Below are 19,146 nucleotides of genomic sequence, written 5' to 3' on the forward strand. Positions count from 1 at the left end.
TTCCTTTTGTTTTATCAAAAGCATACTATAGACCAAAAAAATCCCCAAAGTTATGGAGGGGAGTATGAATCTTCGCAAAACATATACATTTATACTTAACTTCTTTTATGGGAGAGCTTAAATTAAGATAATCCACTAGGGATAGTAACAAGGTAGGGCAAGGTTTGATTAGGGATGCCACCTCTCTTCAAGGAAGGGAAAACTCACATGGGAGAAGAGCAGGATGGTTTTGGGATAGGTTGCTATATATAATGAAGTGGCTTTGATATTAATAAGGTAGAGATAAAAGAGAAAGATAAAAGTAGTAGTGAGGGTGCTCAAAGCAAAAAAAAAAAAAAAAAAGTAAATATTTTGGGAGATAGTAATAATATTTAAAAAAAATAAATTACAAATATGATTTGTATAAGAAAATAGGATAGTAGTAGTGAGGGTGCTCAAAGCAAAAAAAAAAAAAAAAAAGTAAATATTTTGGGAGATAGTAATAATATTTAAAAAAAATAAATTACAAATATGATTTGTATAAGAAAATAGGATAAAATCTAGGGTGTAATATCCTAAGTGCAATACATTAGATTTCCCCGGTAAATTCAAACACCTAATTGCATGTATTGACCAATAAACTTTGATATATATATATATATATATATATTTGTGTATGTGTGTTTTTGTCTAGATGCTAATAGTATGATAAAAAATTTAACCACTTGTTTAACAATAAATGGCTAATACATAGTAGAGTTATCCTAAAAAGTTAAAAGAATCATAAACCAAGGAGCTTAATATCATACAGTTTCATTGTCTGTAATTAGTACTTAAGTTTGTTTTAGCAAAAAATAAGTACTTAAGGTTGATTATAACAAAAAAAATGTACTTAAGGTTGATATATAACCATCCTGGTCGCCATTCTAAAGAAGGCTAGCTCAAATTTACCCCTATTGCTTAACAAGCAAGAGGTTAAGCAACACTGAACTTGGCATAAATGATCAGGCTTTTTAGCAATTCGGATTGGCATTAAGTACGTAAAAAAAAAAATGGCGTACATGTTGAAATACAAATCATGGCATTATTTTCCATTAGTTTAGAACTTTTTTGGGTAACCGTGTAATGACATAAACATAAATAAACATATATACATGATGATGAGGTATTGCTCCTGATGGGAGTAAAAGCACATAAATAAAAGTATACACCTTTCATTATCAACACTCAACGTAGCTTAAATATGTAAACAACCATGCATCTCCGGAGTTTGGATTTAGTTTGTTGCATGAGCAAGAAACTATGATTAGTTTTTGTTGAATAAAAGGAAAAAAGAAAAGAAAAAAGAAAGAGGTAGAAAGAGAGAAGGAGAGAGCGGAAGCAAGGGATTATTATACATCCCCATCAGTAAGTTCTTAGTATTTACATTTTTGGTTTTCTGTATAATATATTACAAAACCCAATATATAGGGTGAAGTTCATAGAATAATGCTATAGTACTTACCACAACAAAATTCTCATTTTTTTTTAACAACTTCACCACACACAACTTGCCATATAGAAAGGTTATGGTACCAACATTATTTGTCTATATAATGCTCATTAAGGGAGAGAGAGAGAGATAATTGGTGTGTTAAAGAAGGGGGAATCAAATTTGTGTTGGGATCAGAATGTGAAGACTATTGAAACGTTGTCTATTTTTGAGCGAAAAAGAACGATAAAGCTAGTGTACCTACAACGCTTAAAAGAAGAACAATCGTGTGCAGTGGTTCCTACCATATGTTCTCATCACATTATGCCTTGCCATGCAATATATGCAGGGATGAATTAGAAGCGCCTTTTTTTCTCAAGAATGTGGGGTCTTCACTAATTTCAGTTGTGTGACTTGTGTTGTGTCTGCTACTTTTGCAAGGAAACTCCCTGAACTTTTGTTTTATTTGGGCAGTGGATCCTCCATCCTTGCTCCAACCCAATGGTCATAGTGCAAAGATTTCACCCTTCCCCTACCCTAATCCATTACCTCTTAAGGGTAGGGAAAACTCGTGAGGCATGGCAAAACTTGTGCGAGACATGACAAGTCAAAGTGAAATTGCCATTTCTCCTTCCTATAATATGAATGAACTAACACACTCAACTAGATAATTGATTAGATGCCCTAAGAGTCTTGGAGACTCGGGCAAAAAAAAAAAAAAAAAAATAAGAGAAAAAAAGTATGGATGGAAATGACCATACGTGCCATTTTGATGGTAAATTCAATGTAAAAAATCAGTCATACATGGGTGCTTTCAGAAATTTTACTCTGGAAAATACAATTCTTTACTCTTGAACATGCATGACCTTTATGGATGGCCTTTTGCTGGGTGACAACTTGTGAGGGCAGAAGACCAAAACGCTGCTTGCAGGCCTTTTGCTTGGTTGGACTTCTGAGAGAGATTGTGGTTGAGAGATGGAAATTGAGGTTTCCTCTTGCAAACGTAGTGCAACTTTTGCTACGGTTGACTACATACGAAAGAGATTGTTTTGAGTTACTAGTTTTTCATAGGGCCGGTTAACGAGTGTTCTTAAAATATTTGTTAATAAATTATTTTAGAAAAAATTTGATACTACTTTTACGAGAAATATAAAAAGGTATCAAGAAAATTAGTTTTTTTTTTTCCCCTTTTTCCCTATAAGAAAGTTTCTAAAAATATTTTTTAAATCAATGCCCTTATGACGTCCGTTAACATGCATTTTCCTTTTTCATATACATTTAGAGAAAGTCTAAGTACATTGAATTTGATAACAAATTTCACACCTAGTGATGTAACAATCTGTAATTAGTGTATCATAAAGTGATGATAGTGGTGGTCAGTGATCTCATATGACAATGTTGTTACCACCAATTATATTCTGCCAACTCAATAAGGAGTGAAAAAAATTGTAAAATTTGTTGTCTATAGCATTGCTCATACATTTAAGGCTAGCTTTTTTTGGTGGGTTCAATAAAGAGTAGTGCTACATCCACAATGTTTTTATAATAAATTATAGATGGTAAGTTGTTATTAATTTTAATTTAAATGTACAACTTAAATTACTTTTTTGCCTATTTATAACAACTAATAACAACCCACCACTTAGAATTTGTTGTACAAATGTTGTGGAGATAACATTTCTCTTCGATAAACTCCTGTTTTTAAGTTCATGTTGAATCAACTCGTGCTCTAGCCACAAGGAATTATTGATCACAAACATATAATCATAATATATTAAGAACTACTTTGTTTCTCAGGATCAACCGCTTGACATCAAACCAATGTCCAAGGAAGAAATACATGAGCCAAATACCAATCCACCATAGTACTGGTGGATCATTCAGCAAAAAAAATAGTACTGGTGGATCTATCGAAAAAGCATTGCTTTTAAGTTGTTTCACACGTCTACTATTGTATCCATATACACAGCCACTCATCCGTAAAAAAATAAAAAATAAAAAAGCTTTTTTTTTTTTTTTTTTTTTTTCTAGGGTTTGAATCTTGTCTAGAAGTGTTTATGACAAAAAATGAAAATGAAAATGAAAATGCGGAGTTGTACGGGAAGTAAGGTAATCAAAGGTGAAAGGCGACCTTAAGGCGCCAAGGCCTTGTATCGCCCGAGGCGTGAGGCGACAAAAAGGCGCTAGCCCGAGTAAAGCGAGGCGCCAAATTCTTAATATATTTATTATAGATATAGAACTTAAATCATATGTACCTAGTGTATTATAATACTATAATTAAGTGTTTTTCAATGTGTAGCATGAAGAAATTAGGTCTATCAAATTATTTCAAAATAGGATTAACATGGTTTAGGCTCTATTAGTTAGTTCTAACAATACGATTTACAATAAGCTTCTATATAACAATAAGTCTGACAAAACAAATTTCTAAATTAACTTAACTAACAATTGATTTTATAACAGGCCTTTTGAAATTAATAGTCTAAAAATAGGTTTCACAACAAACTTCTATTAAAAAAAAAAAAAACTTGAGGCTCTTGCCTTAGTGTCTTTTTCATGCCTTAAGGCGCCTTGCTCGCCTAGGCTCTAAAGGTGAGCGCCTCACTAAAGGCACCTCGCCTTAGAGCCTTTGAGGCGCCTTAGTGGTGCCTTGCCTCACCCGGGCGCCTAGTCGAGCGCTTGGCTTGCCTTTGACTACACTGACGGAAGTAAAACATGTGATATATTTTCCTTGCATCAGCATTTTAGGTGGACAGATATTTGTGCATTAGTTCTGTGAGTAGTGATCTATATCCTGTTTCATTTTTGTATTTTTGCTATTTAGGTATACTACAAGTCCACATCTGTTTAGCGGAGAAGCAGAAGAAGCATTTGCTCGTGTTAGAAACAAGGTCAGTGTTATCTGCTTAAAATTTATTTTGAAAAAGAGGCTTTTGTGGTATTAAAAATACTACCCAATAATATCTGGTATTGCTGGATGTTCCTATAATGTGATTTATTAAAAAAGAGAATCATGATAACTTGGATATATTGACTGTTTTTGTAGTTTTTTTGTTACTCATCTTTTTCCTGTTTTACTTCATTTTAAGATTGTGCTATGCCAGCATTTCTGACAAAATATTTTGACCGAGTTTGAGTCATGTTATTGGATAACTTGCAGTATAAAACGTGTTCATATTTTGAGAAAAAATTAGACTTTTGACCAAATTACATGGTTTCCTTAGTAAACAATTCAACATAACTTCTCTTACTCAGCCAAACAAATTGAAATATGGCTTATTGATACCCAATATTCTTTTTATTGTTTCTATAATCTACAGGTAAAAGTGCCATTATATGGCTGTGACTGCTATGCTTATGCTCTTTTGGCTTCCGGCTTTGTGGATCTTGTTATTGAGTCTGGTCTAAAGGTAAGCTGCTTTCATTTTCATTTGACATTGTTGATATTCCTAAGACACTCTCAACATATTTGGCAATGGTTATATCTCTGTTCTCGTCATGGACAAATAAATGTTCCTAGGTATTCAAACAAAGGCAACTAGTGAACATGGCATGAGTAGCATCTCTCAAGTAGATATTCCTGTCTGGGTTTTTGTCCAAGAAAACAAATAGGATGGAGGGAATGTTCTGGTCATTTTGTGATGGTTATTGGGGAAACTACCTCAATCTTATTTTCTTTAATATTGACCCCTGGGTTTTTCCATTCTGATTTGTGGTGCCCCTGACTCAATCTGGAATGGATAACATAATGCGACAATGTTAAAACCTTGTGCTTTGTCAATCATATTATGTGGAACATAGAGCTATTATGCCCCCACCTAATCGACATTGTAATTTTCTCTCAGCCATACGATTTCCTTTCACTAATACCTGTGATAGAAGGTGCTGGGGGAGTCATAACTGATTGGAAAGGAAATCAGCTTCACTGGGAGGCTTCTCCAGATTCAAGCGTAACAAGTATGCGTATTAACTGCAAAGCTTTCTTAAATGGTCAAATCAAATTGCTGAATTTAGTCATAAGTTGCTTTCTTGTTTTTGTTTTATTTTCCAGAATTTAACGTAGTGGCATCTGCGGACAAACAGGTTCATCAACAAGCTGTAGATTCATTACAATGGCAATGAAATTTGTATTGATCTGGACCGCTAGAATTGAAATAATTGACAGCAAAAATCAGTTGGGAGGAACTGCTTCTGCTTGTCTTTTTCTTTTTTAAATTTGTGCATATTGAAAACAAATACAGGCTACAATTCAATTTAGCTTATGTCATAAATTTCTTAGCCATATTCTCCTTCCTCAATTTTTTTTTGGTTGATAATTCAATATATACAATGAGGGAGGGGGTATTTAAATAAGTGTAGTTGAGTTATAAAGCTCTTGTCCTTCCACCTAATTTACTTTGTTGGCAACTCTTAATTATTATGTTTTTTTTTTTTTTTTTTTTTGCTTCAGAAGAATATTTAATCATACAAGTAGGCTTGTGACAGCTTTGGACAAGAGCGAGTAGACACTTCTTGTCCATTTAGAGTTGTTCTCCTTCCACTTATCCCAATCCATCTTTCTCTCAGAACAGGCTGATTGATTATGCCAAGAATCTGAAAAAAAAAACATGCTTATAATTTCAAGAAGTTTTTGATTAATTTCACAAATTGAATTGACCTTGCAATTATCTAAAATCATTTGCATATTTCCACTCATGAGAACAAGGGTGACAATTAAATGATTGAAATCTAGCACAAGGACAGGCATGATATACAGTTCTACACACATACATATATTAATGGGTAAAGACAACTCACATGCCCTAGAGATTACAAATTGCAACTTGAATAGAGACAAAACCCTTATCAATTGGTAGCAATATATATACTGAAGTGATCAAGAAAACTTTCTTCCCTCCATTCTTCCTTTCTTACTTTTTAACATTCTCTAAAAAGAGTATTTAAAACTCCAAATCCAAAGCAAAAAAAAAAAAACACTTACTTTCTTAAGCCAAAAATTTGTGATTTCAAACTTTATACTAAAAAATGTAGCTTAAGGAATTCTTACCGGTGTACCCCTATAGAGCAATGCAATGAGGGTACCAAACACAGGTTTTCCTGGAACAAAGAGAAGTACAGAATTAGTTGTGTATGGCTTGAAAAGCTTAAGCTCAATGACGATAATATTTATAGAACAGAAATAAATATACCAGTGATGAAACTCTTTGTCCCATCTATTGGATCTAAAACCCAAACAAAGTCTGAAAATTTCTCTGTGCACCTCCATCCATTCTCCTCTCCATAACTGCAATTACAAATCTTGTGATAAGTTAGAGGTAAGAAACAAAAAATGAAACATCATCTCTCATAATAATACGAGCTCTGACTTTCTTTTCTTTTTCGATTAGTAATTTACAAATGCATACAATGGGTCTTGAATGCATAACCTCACCCCAATCCACTATTATCTGTACTTCCATTTGATTGCTAAGGTCCTTAAGGAAAACATAGGGAAGGAAAAGAAATAATATTATCTTTAACTTTAGATTATCATAATGTGGGACTTGAGAGAAGGAAATCTAGACTTAACAAGCTTAATACAAGAACTTGGCATAGGTTAGGTGACCTTTTCAATCCTTTAAGGTAAAGAAAAAAGAAGTAGGCTGTTCAACTCTCTGACCAAATCGCCCAGCACTGACAAAACTGCATTCAGGCCACTAGCAACAACAGTTTCTGACGATGTCCACAGCAGTGGTCGGAAGGGATTTTTGAAAAAAACCAATTAGTTGCAGTCTTCAGCTAGAGGTTTTGAAGAACAATGAATACCACACCAACTGGCTCCGCTTTTGTTCCCCCTCTATCCCTCTGCCCCTCTGCCGCCTCCCATGCTTTTTCCTCATCCAGCCTCATTGTCTGCCCCTCTACCCATTTAGATTGGCTGCCAAAAAACCCTCACTGTCTGAGCTTGCTGCCAATCTGTCAAGAAACCCACCAGCAATCAGATTTGGTTTCTTCGCAGCAGGCATTTTACAAAAATGTCCCTTTTCCTTTTGCCCACTGGCAACACAAACCAATGGCACTGACAGAAAACTGCAGACCAAAGCTCGACTTTCCAACATGAAAAATCAATCAGGTCGGTATGGCCAAACCCCCTTCCCAACCCCCCCACCCACAAAAAAAAAGGAAGAAGCTACACACCGACTAATGAACAGCTCAAAAAAAAAGTACAAGGACTCAGCATATTTTCTTTCTGCTTATTTTAAGTAGGATTTTTTTTTGGGGGGGGGGGGGTGGCGGGTGTGTTTGGGGGCGTTCTATAAATAGTAATCACATTTGCATAACTTACATTGCATGTGAAGGGAAATTCTCCAAAATAATTGAAACCATAGATTCCTCTGCTTCTTTGTCTGCAATTGTTACAGGACCTGCAGCAAATCGAATGAGACATGACTAAAGCAACAAGTAAAAAGAACTAATGTGACAACTATGATAATATAAACCTTTTTTTTACAAGTAAAATCTTATAGAACACGAAAAGAATGAAAAGGAAACAACACCTAGCACACAGGTAGTGTACTAGCAGTGCATTGCAACAAGATCATTTAAACCTACCACCATTATTCTTTGCCTGGGTGTTCAAAAAAGTACAAAAAGAAAAGCACTTTAACTTGTGATTCTCTAAAATCTGGGTCAAAACTATGCAGTAGTCTCTCCTCCACTAAGCCTTTTATAATGTAAGCACTTCAGTTCAAGGAAGTCAAATCAGCATAAGGCCTGAAAGTTCAGAGAGTTGAGATTTTATCCTCCTCAGTTTTCTCAGAACCCCAATAATGAGATTAACTGAACCACATTAAGTGTTATATTTCTTATTCAGCAATTTACTCAATACATAATTATTTTGGTACATCAAAACAGCATAAGCTACAGACATTTAAGCTTCTTCTTTTTCCCCCTATAAATTCTTCTTAATTTACTCATTTTTCAAGATTTAACACTCAACCCAGCTCACCTACTATTTGGATTGGTTGGACCCAGATTGCAGCAAAACACACACACATAAAAACAGATATAACCCAGAAATTCCATTCCTTTTCTTTTCCTCCATTCTGTCATCGACCATTTGAAGCACATCACACAGTTCCAAAGTCAACCCACCCTTTAAAAAACATATATAAATAAAATTCTTCAACTTGCTGAAATTTTCCAAAGTTAAATTCCCAACTTCTATGCCAATCACTTTGTTTATCAAAGACAAAGTTTGACTTCCTTTCCAATTTCTTAACAATGCAAAACAGCCAACAACACAAAAATGCAATCACTTCCTTTCCCCCCAACCTTTTCTCACAAACCAAACAACCCAAAACTGTTTAACTTTTTACCACAATTATAACCAAACAACCTCAAAACACTAAAATCTCTACCGTTTTTCATTTTCCTCAAAAGAAAAACAACAATCCAACAAAATTTTCAACTCAAAAGAAAGCTTACTCTGGTCCTCCTTGTCGAGAATCTCGAACTTGTTCCTGAAGTACTTGCGAATGACTTCTCCGGCAGCGTCGGCGACCGTGTTGGCGACCTGGGCAATACGATCGAGCTCGGATTGTTGAGGGAGGTCTAGTTGAAGGGTGTCGATTCCATTGGAGAGCTTGGAGTTGATGGACATTGGAGTCAGCGATCGAGAGCGAGAAAGAGAGAGTGTTTGTGGGAAGCGAAGGTTGGAGAGGTTTGTGTTGAGAGTGAGGGAAGAAGAAGAAGAAGAAGTGGGAAAGAAGGAGAGGAGTTGTGGGGTTTGGGAGAGAAGGTGGGTTTGGTAGTGTGAGATCATTTGTAGAGACTCTTTGAGACTGAGAGAGAGAGAGAGAGAGAGAGGGAAGAGAGGCTTTAAACAAATAATAGCAGAGAGAGAGAGAGTGTGTGGAGGGCAGAAATAAGGGAGGTGAATGATGTAATGTAACACAGTCCCTAAAACAATGGTGCAAACAAAAATATAAAAATAAAAATTGAAAAATTTACTGATAAATATTAAATATCACTAACACTTCTAAGATTTGGGTTAATGCTAATTAGGTTCAAGATTTTTCAAAATTGACTAATTTAGTCCGTAAACCCAACTTGGATCCTAAATTGTTACTCATTTTTCTCATCTCTCTCATAATGATTAGGAATTAAGTTTGTTATTTTGAAAAGTCTTAAATCTGTCTATCATTAGTTGAACCTACATGTTAAATGTATTTTACTCTTTTTTCACTATTATTTTAGGAATTGTGTTAATAAAATTATGATATGGCATAATCTGAACCATTTATTTTATATTAAAGGATTAAGATTAAAAGAACTTTACTAATCAGAGAACTCTCCAGGTCCTAATCCTTATATTTTTCTTTTTTTCTTTTTTCTTTAACAGGTGAATTCAACTTTACCTATTTGAGGTTTATGAAATGATGCCCCTAAACGTTTTATGAAATATCACTCACCCCTTGAAATTAAGATTTGTATATATTTTCTGTTAAATTAAGAGACAAACCATTTTTAAAGAAGTGTTAAGACAGTAACTAGTAACTATTCTAACCAAGAGTTGACAGAAGAAATGAGTGAATGAACAAAGATGCAATAAAAAGACCAAAATATCAAAATCTTTTACCCTAGATTTGATTTTCTAACTTATATGTTAGAAGATGAACCTCAATACTTCAAATAAGCAATGTCCACACTTGAAGTGTCTTCTTGGAATTGGAAAGGGACTATCATTGGTGAAATTGAATTCATCTTACAAAATCTTTATCTGAATTGATGGATCTTCTACCTAGTTGTAAAATTTTTGAAATACATCAGTTGTTCATAGCCAAATATAAGAACAAAAACTATATCTGAAAGTGAATATGAATTCTATTGTCCTAGTTTACCCAAACAATTGAATAGTTTTAGTGTTTAACATCATGTTCACTAAAGAGCCTATATATTTGACACTCTTTCACAAATGAAGGTTGAAAGCCACAAGCTACCTCTCGTATAGTTACTGTTCATTTACTCTCTCTTTGTTTTTTTTTTTTGAGAAAGTACTCTCTCTTTGTTGGCATTATCATTTGCATTGTATTTAGTCAATTTCATTCATGTAAGGATTGTTAAAAAAAAAATGAGTTTTGAGAAGCGGGTGGTTACCAACTTTGAGCCAAAATATTGAGCCAAAATAAAAGTAAGATTCACTGTCTTTTAAAGTGAGTTTATATTATATTGTGTTCTTTTACATGAGGAGAATAACGTCATATAATTATTCGCTTAAAATAATTAAAGATAAAAAAAAGTGGATCTATATTAGATTGCGTTTTTTTTCTATGAGGAGAATAATGTCATATAATCACTTCCTCAAAACAATTAAGGATAAACAATTGACTCCAAAGTACTTGTTTGAAATATGGGTGAAAATATATTATCCCACATCATAAAGATTATAAACATTTGTAGTTATACCATAGTATTGGATATTGGATTGGACCCTAGGGGCATCCCATTTTTGTGGAAAGTGGATACGAAAGGATCTCTCTCTCTCTCTCTCTCATTTGCGTGATGCCATACACCAAACTGAAACTGGGATAGGTTGATGTTGATCGTGGGGGCGAGCAAGATGGGCCTGTCCAAGTCCAGTATTTTAATGTTTTTATTTCTTTACGAGAGAGCATATATTCCTATATGTTTATTTTGTCTACAATAATGTGACTGTTTACCTTGCATTTGTGATTTGTTATGAACTATTTCGAGTTTGCTTATAAATACATCGTGCCTCATTCATTCTAATTACTTTTTAACTTTCATATTTTCATGAATAAGAGTCTTTTAGAGATAGAAACACAATTTCTGTTCACTTGGCACCCAGATTATAATGCTTTTTCTGTGTTATAAATCACACAAAATCAGCATATCTTAGAAAATAAACGTTCAAGAAATTCAAAACACCACTATTAATTAGATAGTATAAAACACTAGCCTTGATAAGAGACAATCCTTTTTTTTTTTTTTCTAGACTCTAGTATGTATTAAGTTTTATTTGTTCTTTTTATTTATTCAATCGTTAAGATAGTTTATAATTTGTGTGTTATTTTTACAAAATCACAAGAACACATAACATTTTATGCATTAAAACTGCTTAAACCAGCAAATCAAAGATTTAAAGTGAACTTACAACAAATTTATTACATGTCAATACCTGGAAGTAAAAAATTTAATAAATTTATTAATACAACCCAAAGGCTCACATGACCTGCATAACAAATCTAGACGTACATGCACACCTCGGCAAAAGAAACAAACTTTATAGACAGCAAATTACATGCACATGCACATTTACACACAGCTCTTTTAATGGCTATGGTGGCCTGGCAATTTTTCTTTGATTTTCTCTATCACACTTTTATTCTCAAGTTCAGGTTGAGCATTTTCTCCAAAAAAAAAAAATTCAGGTTGAGCACCAGGGCTGGTGGCACCAGTGGATATAGACATATAGTGGTTGTGGCTGTGCTTGTAAAACTCTCTGTCTGTGACTGCTCCTCGCTCTTCCCACCTGTTAACTTCTCCTTTATTTTCTCCTTTAAACCCTCCTTCTTCCTTCTCCTAACTTCCCCACCTTGTCCTTCAATTTCACCTTGCCCATCATCCTCAGACTGCAAATGAAGCCAAACATATATATAAAGAGAATGACAAATTAAAATTTCAGCATATACATATTAAAATCACTTATTACTTTTGACTTGTGAATCATCTCTGCCATATACTTGGTTACTTACTGAGGCTAATCTAAAACAAGGATACAGAAACTATAAATCTTAAGAAAAACATTTTCCTTTAACCTTTGACTACTATTAATTAAGTTCTATGATTGGTACATTAAAAAAAAAAAAAAGTATTATGATTGATACATAGTAAAAATGATGTCAATAATAATCTGTAGTGTAGTTTTAAGTGATGAATCTCATGTGAAAGTAAAGTTGCTCCAATAACAACTGCCACCTACTTACTTAGGCTAATCTAAAAGAAAGACATGGCAACTATATATCTAGAGACATTAATTTTCTTTAACCTTTAGACGACTATTAAGTTATATAATTAGTACATAATATAATTACTACATAATAAAAATAGTGTTATGATCGCTACATGGTAAAAATGATGTCAATAGTAATCTATGATGTTAGTGATGATCCCACGTGAAAGTAAAGTTACTTCAATCATAACATGTCACGTTAACATATATAAACCATGTTAATTAGTCAATTTTTTCTTTACTATTTCTGGACTAAAGCTCACCGAGCCAGAGCTGGAGCTACTGGACCGAGAAACCCTGAGCTCATGTTGCTGCTTCTGTTGATCCAGCTACTGATCATGCTCTTTTGCACCATCAACACCAACACAAGTACTAGCAAAAGTTCCCCCAGTGGTTTCTCTATCTGGCTCATCATGGATTTTTGTGGTGGCCACACCAGTAAGGTCCATGGGATGACCATGTTCATCGGTCAATTGGACTGGGTTGCCACTTGCCATGTTCGTCAGTGAGCTGAATTGGGTTCCCATACTGATCTCGTATTTCAGCCATTCTTTGCTAATAACTCGAGAAATTCTAGCTCTACCAAATAGCAATAACAAGTTATTTCATTGAAGCCAAGGGTGGAGCTTATTTTTAAAAGGGGAAATGATATATAAGACGGTGGTGTTTTTGCATGTAACTTGGGTATTCACAAGTGTCATTAAGAGTGCAAAAAAGACATGAACAACAGTGCCACGTTAGCTAAGGGAGGGCATGTGTTGCTCTATTGAGTGACAAATGTTCATGGCTCTGGCTTTTGGTTAGAGATGAATCCTAAATATGTTATAGTTATCTCCAATCCAAAATAAGTTTGAGATTTGCTTCCAGTTTTCTGACATGTTTGTCACTTTGTACACATTCCGAGTCAAGATCATTTTTGCCTATACTTAAAATAACTCGTAGAATAAGTGCATTGGATAAACTCTAAGAGATCATATCCAAAATGTTTGCTCACACACTAGGTTCAGACTATTACACAGTTTCTTACAGAGAAATGGGAGCATAGACAACACAACACAATGACTTGAAAGACATTATGGCTCTTGTTGATTTGAAATAATGGGGCTATGCTCTTGGAAGTATGATTTAAAATGGAGAACTTGTTGGTCAAATAGAAGAGGCAAAAAGTATAAACTGATACCCAAGAATTTCCCTGTTGGATCTTTTAGAGGAATACATTTGACTTCCGCGTTCCTCATAATAAAAGTTTTTCTATTTCTACTTTCTAGTTTTGCTTTTTGGGTTGTTGGGTCATCTTCAAGTTCAATGCCAAATACTTGTTGCTTAATTCGGTTAACCAAAAAAGAAATGAGAAAAAAAAATCTGACACCAAATTTCAAACTTATACTGTTAAGAGGTCTCCGTAGCAATTATTTTCGTCCACCGACCTCACCAAAACTCAATGCAATTGCAAGTAGTCAAAACTCAAACGCATCCACAAGTAATAGTCTTATTGGTGGACATAAAAGACGTTCACATCAAAACTTAATTGTCTAGAAAATACTTCCAGTCATGAAAGCATCACAACTTTATGCTTTGAGACAAAGTATATGCTATTCCTTTCTACTGCTCATCGAGAATTTAATTAAAAACAAAAACAAAAATAAAATAGGGATGACAAAGAAAAAGGCACTTCTGAAAATTAAGCAGTCTAATGACAAAGAAAAATGCACTTCTGAAGATTAAGTAGTCAAATCAAGCTATTGTCTATGTTCATCAGCAACCACAATTCTTAATTACTCTGCAAGGATTAATGATTCATCATCAAGTATGTAAACAGTGATGTAATTCATCAACAGAAAATCATATTGTAAACCTATTGCCTAGCAAATACCACCCCTTCCACCAATGCACACAATGGTAAAGTGGGCATAATATTGCCCTCTTGGCACCTCCACGGTCCCTTAACCATACAGATTACAGAATCTCATTAGGATCAATTCATTTTTGTGTCCATGCAAAAAACAAATTGATCTGTACAAAATAAGAATTGAGACCACCAGTCTAAAGATATGCATTTTCATTCTAATATATTTTTCTTTCTTATATTGAACTGTTCCTTCTATAGATTTTCTTTTCTCTTCTTTACAGTCCTTAACTCCACAAGCTCTATTGAAGTTTAGAGTGTGTATGCAGAAGAAGATTTTTTCATAACAAAATCTTGATGACTGACATCTTGCAATCTTCATAATTCTTTTGTCCAAACTGAGATTGTAGATATCAACACTGGAATCTGTATGTATAAACAACACTGAGTCCAACAAGAATCCCAAAATTTTCAATTATGAATTGTGTGTTGGGTATTTGGAGGTTCAAAAATAAACATAAGCAAACATATATAAGAGACAGAAAATGCTCACCTCCTAACAGCGCAGAGTTTGCTCACTCCTTACTTGATTTCACCCAGAAGAACCCCTTCTTTCTTGTAGAGTGGTTCTCTGATAAGGTTTTAGATCCTTTTGAGCCAAAGGAAAAGTGCCGCCTCAAGAAAGGCTTCCCCAAGGAGCTTCTCATGCTGGAACTGGAGGCCATCTTGGGTCCTTTCCCTTGACTACTTTTCAAACGTTCAAGCACAAAAGAATCACCATCAAGATCACTATCCACCACCCGATTCCTTGATCTCTTATTTCTAGCCTTAAAATCCATTTCTGCTTTCAATGCTTTTTCAGATAATTTCAGGGTCTGTTTCTCCCCAAAAGTACAAACTGGGCAAGCTGGATCATACTTGTTAATTTCAGATGTCATAGTCTCCAAACACTCAGCATGATAAACATGCCCACAAGTAAGCACAGCAACTACAGAAAGCTCATTATTAGCCATAATCTTTTGGCCACTCCATGAGGATTTCTCAGTCAAAAGTTTTGAGCAAACCCCACATGTTTGTAGATCAACAGAGGGGGGAGTTGATATTCGGCTACTGGATCTGGTTAACTTCTCGCGATTAAAGCCAAAGGACTCACTATCAAAAGACCACCTGTCTCTATTAGAAGAGGCCATAAGCCCAGAAAAGGCATGCATAGACCAACCATCTGAAGACCCCCCATGTGAGCCCCTAGCTGATTCATTGCTCCAAGAAGGGAGCACTGGCCTTTCTTCGGAAACTGAGTAGCTGTCTGGTGACTTGAATCCGGGGATTTGACTATCAGATACTTGCCTCAAAAGCTGGTGTCCTGGAGAACGGCGGGGCCACCTTGATGGAGTTGTGCTAGCTGGAGGCAATTGACCTTGGGATGACAAGGGGGATGCAAATAATGAAGAAGTAGAAGGCAACGATAGTGACGGTTTAATAGGAGATGGAAATGAAACTGTTGGAGATTCCTTAACCTACAATATGATCCGGAAATGTTGTGGGAAAAGTCATATTTGGAACAAAGAGTATAAAAGAGAGAAAATCATAAAGCAGATGAATAAATTCCCTTCATTGGATAAGCTATACCTGATCCAAACTCACATCCATAGAAACGTTCCTTGAAATAGATTGATCTGATACATACACAGAAAAAACAATCAGATACCTCAAATCACAGTTACTGAAGGTTACAATCAGCCAAAGACAAGACAAGAGGTGGGGTGGGGGGATGTACTTGAGAGGTCATCGTTTTGATAGGTAATAGATCTCATTATCCTAATTGCTGAGCACACTTTTTTCAATAAAATGTAGAATTGAAACTTATGCATGCGTATATATATGTATGTATGAATGCATTTCTTTTCATAAAATATGTATGCATGCATGCATCCTTAAGATGTTATAGGCAGCCAGCCTAAATGAAAATCCAAAATCCATGGGACATCCCTGATCCATTAGATTGGTATTATAGCTCCACGAAAACCAGTTTCTGGCAGAAACAGAAAAACAAAACTTTTTTTTTTTACCTATAAGGCTGAAAAGTTCAATTTTATTTTTACAACCAATATTGAATTGACCATATTTATATAAAATGACAAAAAATAAATTTAAAGATTAAAAGAACCATGGAATGACAAACAAGCCTGCCTAGTGGACAACAACTTTTGTGCATCACCAAGACTGGATCTAACCCCATTGTCTTCAATGAGTTCATCTTTTTTTTTTTTTTTGATAAATGTCTTCAATGAGACTATCTATCAACAACTTAGGAAAAAAACTACCTAATAGTGATGATGATATAGCCATGAAAAGTTAACAATATCAACACAGTACCAAAGTTGTATACCGTCTCATGTCCCAAACTACTTGTGAAAACTACATATATGCACAAGACATAATATGAATTTCAGCAATATATGGAAAACTAAAGGGAATGTAGCCTTACAGGTAATACTCGTAATATTTTTTGGGTGTGTGTGTGTTCTTTTGAGTGGGGGGGGGGGGGGAGTAAGAGAAGAAATAAATGCAACATCCAATTTCCAAATATTCATTTCACAATGTCTCTATCAAATAAGAAAAAACCCCTCAAGCAGTCGACCATTCATTTCCCAGTGTCCTTCGCTTTATTCATCATGTAACTCTTCAGCAAGACTATCATTACTAACAGTCAATTGTGTTCAGATAAATCCAACATCCAATTTCCAAATATTCATTTCACAATGTCTCTATCAAATAAGAAAAAACCCCTCAAGCAGTCAACCATTCATTTCCCAGTGTCCTTCGCTTTATTCATCATGTAACTCTTCAGCAAGACTATCATTACTAACAGTCAATTGTGTTCAGCTCTGGCATCATTTAGAAAAGAACCATGTAGAGGAAAATGAAAACACTCGCCTCTCCTTTCCCCTTGATCACTCAAAATTTTAGGTCCTACACCCCGACTATAACCTAAAGCCTTCCACTTGTCTAATTTTCTTCCATATGGCTATTGGCCTATAATGATATCCTATATAACAATTGACTGAAAGGCCTTTGTATTTATTTTCAACTGAAGTCCCCTATAAACATGTCATCCTAAAATCAATAAAAATGCATGAGAAACTAAATTTTTATATGTAATTGATAAGGAACTAAAGAACATATCTAAGCAAACAACGAAAGATCTTACACTTTCCAATTATGCAAGAAATTAGTTTAAGATATTAAACCATAGGCATTACTCTCTAGTATGATTCGTGCAAAGTAGGCTTACACTTGTTTTGTGCTTTTCAATACATTACTTACTTATCATATACAACATTCCAAAAAAAGAAAGGTACATGAATAGGAATTACTCTACCCAGTGCAGCATATGGGAAAAAAACTAGGCATTTTATCACAGATTTTATTAACTTAGATTTTCATATCTAACAAATTCACTCCAACATCATAGGAAACACCAAATAGTTTAAAATTAAGAGCTTCCCTTTTCGAAAAGTACCTGAAGCAGGAGTCCTCACATGCCCAGCAGTTCCTTCAGAAATCAGGGACTTCTGCCACGTACATCTTCGAAAATGTTCCAAAGGACTTCCCTCCTCAGCAAATGACGGTTCGTATTTATTTTCAGACCCATCATTCCGGCTTATCCCATCTGATAACCAACCAATAGAAGTCTCCTCACCAGCTACCCGCCCCCGGTTATCCCACCGAAAGCTCCACGTTGGCGAATACCGAATGTTCCTATGCAAAATCTCACCACTCGATCCATTCGGTATAGTCTTGTCTCTAGCAGCAACACAACAAACAGACCCCATGCTCAAACACACTTTTACACACCACCACAACTTCAACTTCTAACAGCAAACCATCAACTCTCACTCATAACACTTATGGCACCACTACCCAATACTCTGCTTACTCTACAAAGAAATCACCATAACAACAATCAAATTAATCAAATTCCACAATAGCACTAAATATAGCATTAATTTCAAGAGTAAAATTCAATTCTTACACAAATCCCTAACAACACAATCCAATTTCAATTGTTAATTACACTTCAATTCAATTCGAATTGAATTAGTTCTCCTAGGGTTTCACTTTGTTCAGAGCAGTACCAACCCAATTTCTACATCTACAGAGTCAATTAAAAAAAAAAAAAAAAAAACTTTGACTTTGTGAACCCAAAAAAAAAAAAAAAACCCACTAAATGTTTTCTCTAATTTTCACAAAATTGGATAAAACAGTTATAATCTGCTTTCAACAACAAACTCAGTATCCACACCAAACCAAAAATACTAAAAATAAAAAAAAAAGTGGAAACACGAAAAACGAAAATAGAAGCAGAAAAAAAGGGGGTTTTTGAAAATCGAATCAATCTGCTAATCTTAAGGGAGAGTTTTAGAGCGAGTCCAAATCAAAAAGCCCTAAAAAAATAGAAATTAAAAATCGAAAGTCAGAGAGAGAGATCCGAAATTAATGCTAGAAAAGCGGGAATTCTTAGTCAACACTGAAAAATGCTTTTGGAAAACACAGAAAAACAAATTTGGAAACATTAAAACTAAAAAAAATAAATAAAAAGCTATAAATATAAGAGTCTAATTTATATGAAGAAAAAAGAAGGAACCGGAGGTAATTCGAACCGTACCTGTTTTCTTTTTTGGTGAGAGCTGCGAAAATGTTAGAGAGAGAAAGAGAGTTTTAGAGAGAGAAAATTTTAGAGAGAGAGAGAGTGAGGCTGCTGTGAAGCTGAGAGTGCTCCTTTTTCTTTGATGTTGCAGAGAAGAAAGGAGGAAGAGAGAGAGAGAAGGGTTG

General features: G+C 34.7%; 3 protein-coding genes and 1 long non-coding RNA gene across 5 annotated transcripts; 1 reads left to right on the plus strand and 3 right to left on the minus strand.

The window, feature by feature from the left end:
- Positions 1–3,561: 3,561 nt before the first annotated feature.
- LOC136061561 (uncharacterized) lies at positions 3,562–5,748 on the plus strand. Its single transcript, XR_010631657.1, has 4 exons — positions 3,562–4,341; positions 4,771–4,860; positions 5,296–5,407; positions 5,502–5,748. It is a non-coding gene; the product is annotated as an uncharacterized LOC136061561 (long non-coding RNA).
- A 116-nt stretch (positions 5,749–5,864) lies between these two features.
- On the minus strand, positions 5,865–9,364 carry LOC112020757 (bifunctional phosphatase IMPL2, chloroplastic). Its single transcript, XM_065780340.1, has 5 exons — positions 8,918–9,364; positions 7,776–7,854; positions 6,640–6,734; positions 6,498–6,547; positions 5,865–6,043 (listed from the first exon to the last, which is right to left on the minus strand). The coding sequence occupies exons 1-5, from the start codon at positions 9,252–9,254 to the stop codon at positions 5,909–5,911; spliced, it is 696 nt and encodes a 231-aa protein (XP_065636412.1). The 5' UTR covers positions 9,255–9,364; the 3' UTR covers positions 5,865–5,908.
- A 2,226-nt stretch (positions 9,365–11,590) lies between these two features.
- On the minus strand, positions 11,591–14,137 carry LOC112020754 (late embryogenesis abundant protein-like). Its single transcript, XM_065780365.1, is given in 4 exon segments — positions 11,591–12,084; positions 12,501–12,510; positions 12,795–12,952; positions 12,954–14,137. Coding segments are annotated over 4 exon segments (486 nt in total). The 5' UTR covers positions 13,014–14,137; the 3' UTR covers positions 11,591–11,826.
- Positions 14,138–14,215: 78 nt separating this feature from the next.
- On the minus strand, positions 14,216–19,146 carry LOC112020747 (uncharacterized). 2 transcript variants are annotated; one of them, XM_024053303.2, is made up of 5 exons: positions 18,980–19,146; positions 17,834–18,251; positions 15,940–15,986; positions 14,864–15,827; positions 14,216–14,736 (listed from the first exon to the last, which is right to left on the minus strand). In XM_024053303.2, the coding sequence occupies exons 2-4, from the start codon at positions 18,144–18,146 to the stop codon at positions 14,886–14,888; spliced, it is 1,302 nt and encodes a 433-aa protein (XP_023909071.2). In that variant the 5' UTR covers positions 18,147–18,251; positions 18,980–19,146; the 3' UTR covers positions 14,216–14,736; positions 14,864–14,885. The 2 variants fall into 2 exon arrangements, with proteins under 2 accessions (XP_023909071.2, XP_023909073.2); XM_024053305.2 differs by having other exon boundaries at positions 14,216–14,754.

This window comes from Quercus suber, unplaced genomic scaffold (genome assembly GCF_002906115.3).
Source record: "Quercus suber isolate HL8 unplaced genomic scaffold, Cork oak 2.0 scaffold_233, whole genome shotgun sequence".
NCBI lineage: Eukaryota > Viridiplantae > Streptophyta > Magnoliopsida > Fagales > Fagaceae > Quercus > Quercus suber.

What these genes read in the sequence shown, in the direction of transcription:
- LOC112020747 (XM_024053303.2), bottom strand. Translation starts at nt 18,146, where the DNA reads ATGGGGTCTGTTTGTTGTGTTGCTGCTAGAGACAAGACTATACCGAAT. An exon ending in TGTGAGGACTCCTGCTTCAG is followed by an intron (nt 15,987 to 17,833) that starts GTACTTTTCGAA and finishes TGTATGTATCAG; the next exon opens with ATCAATCTATTTCAAGGAAC. An exon ending in TGGATGTGAGTTTGGATCAG is followed by an intron (nt 15,828 to 15,939) that starts GTATAGCTTATC and finishes ATCATATTGTAG; the next exon opens with GTTAAGGAATCTCCAACAGT.
- LOC112020757 (XM_065780340.1), bottom strand. Translation starts at nt 9,254, where the DNA reads ATGATCTCACACTACCAAACCCACCTTCTCTCCCAAACCCCACAACTC. An exon ending in TCTCGACAAGGAGGACCAGA is followed by an intron (nt 7,855 to 8,917) that starts GTAAGCTTTCTT and finishes GATTTGCTGCAG; the next exon opens with GTCCTGTAACAATTGCAGAC. An exon ending in GACAAAGAGTTTCATCACTG is followed by an intron (nt 6,548 to 6,639) that starts GTATATTTATTT and finishes TCTTTGTTCCAG; the next exon opens with GAAAACCTGTGTTTGGTACC.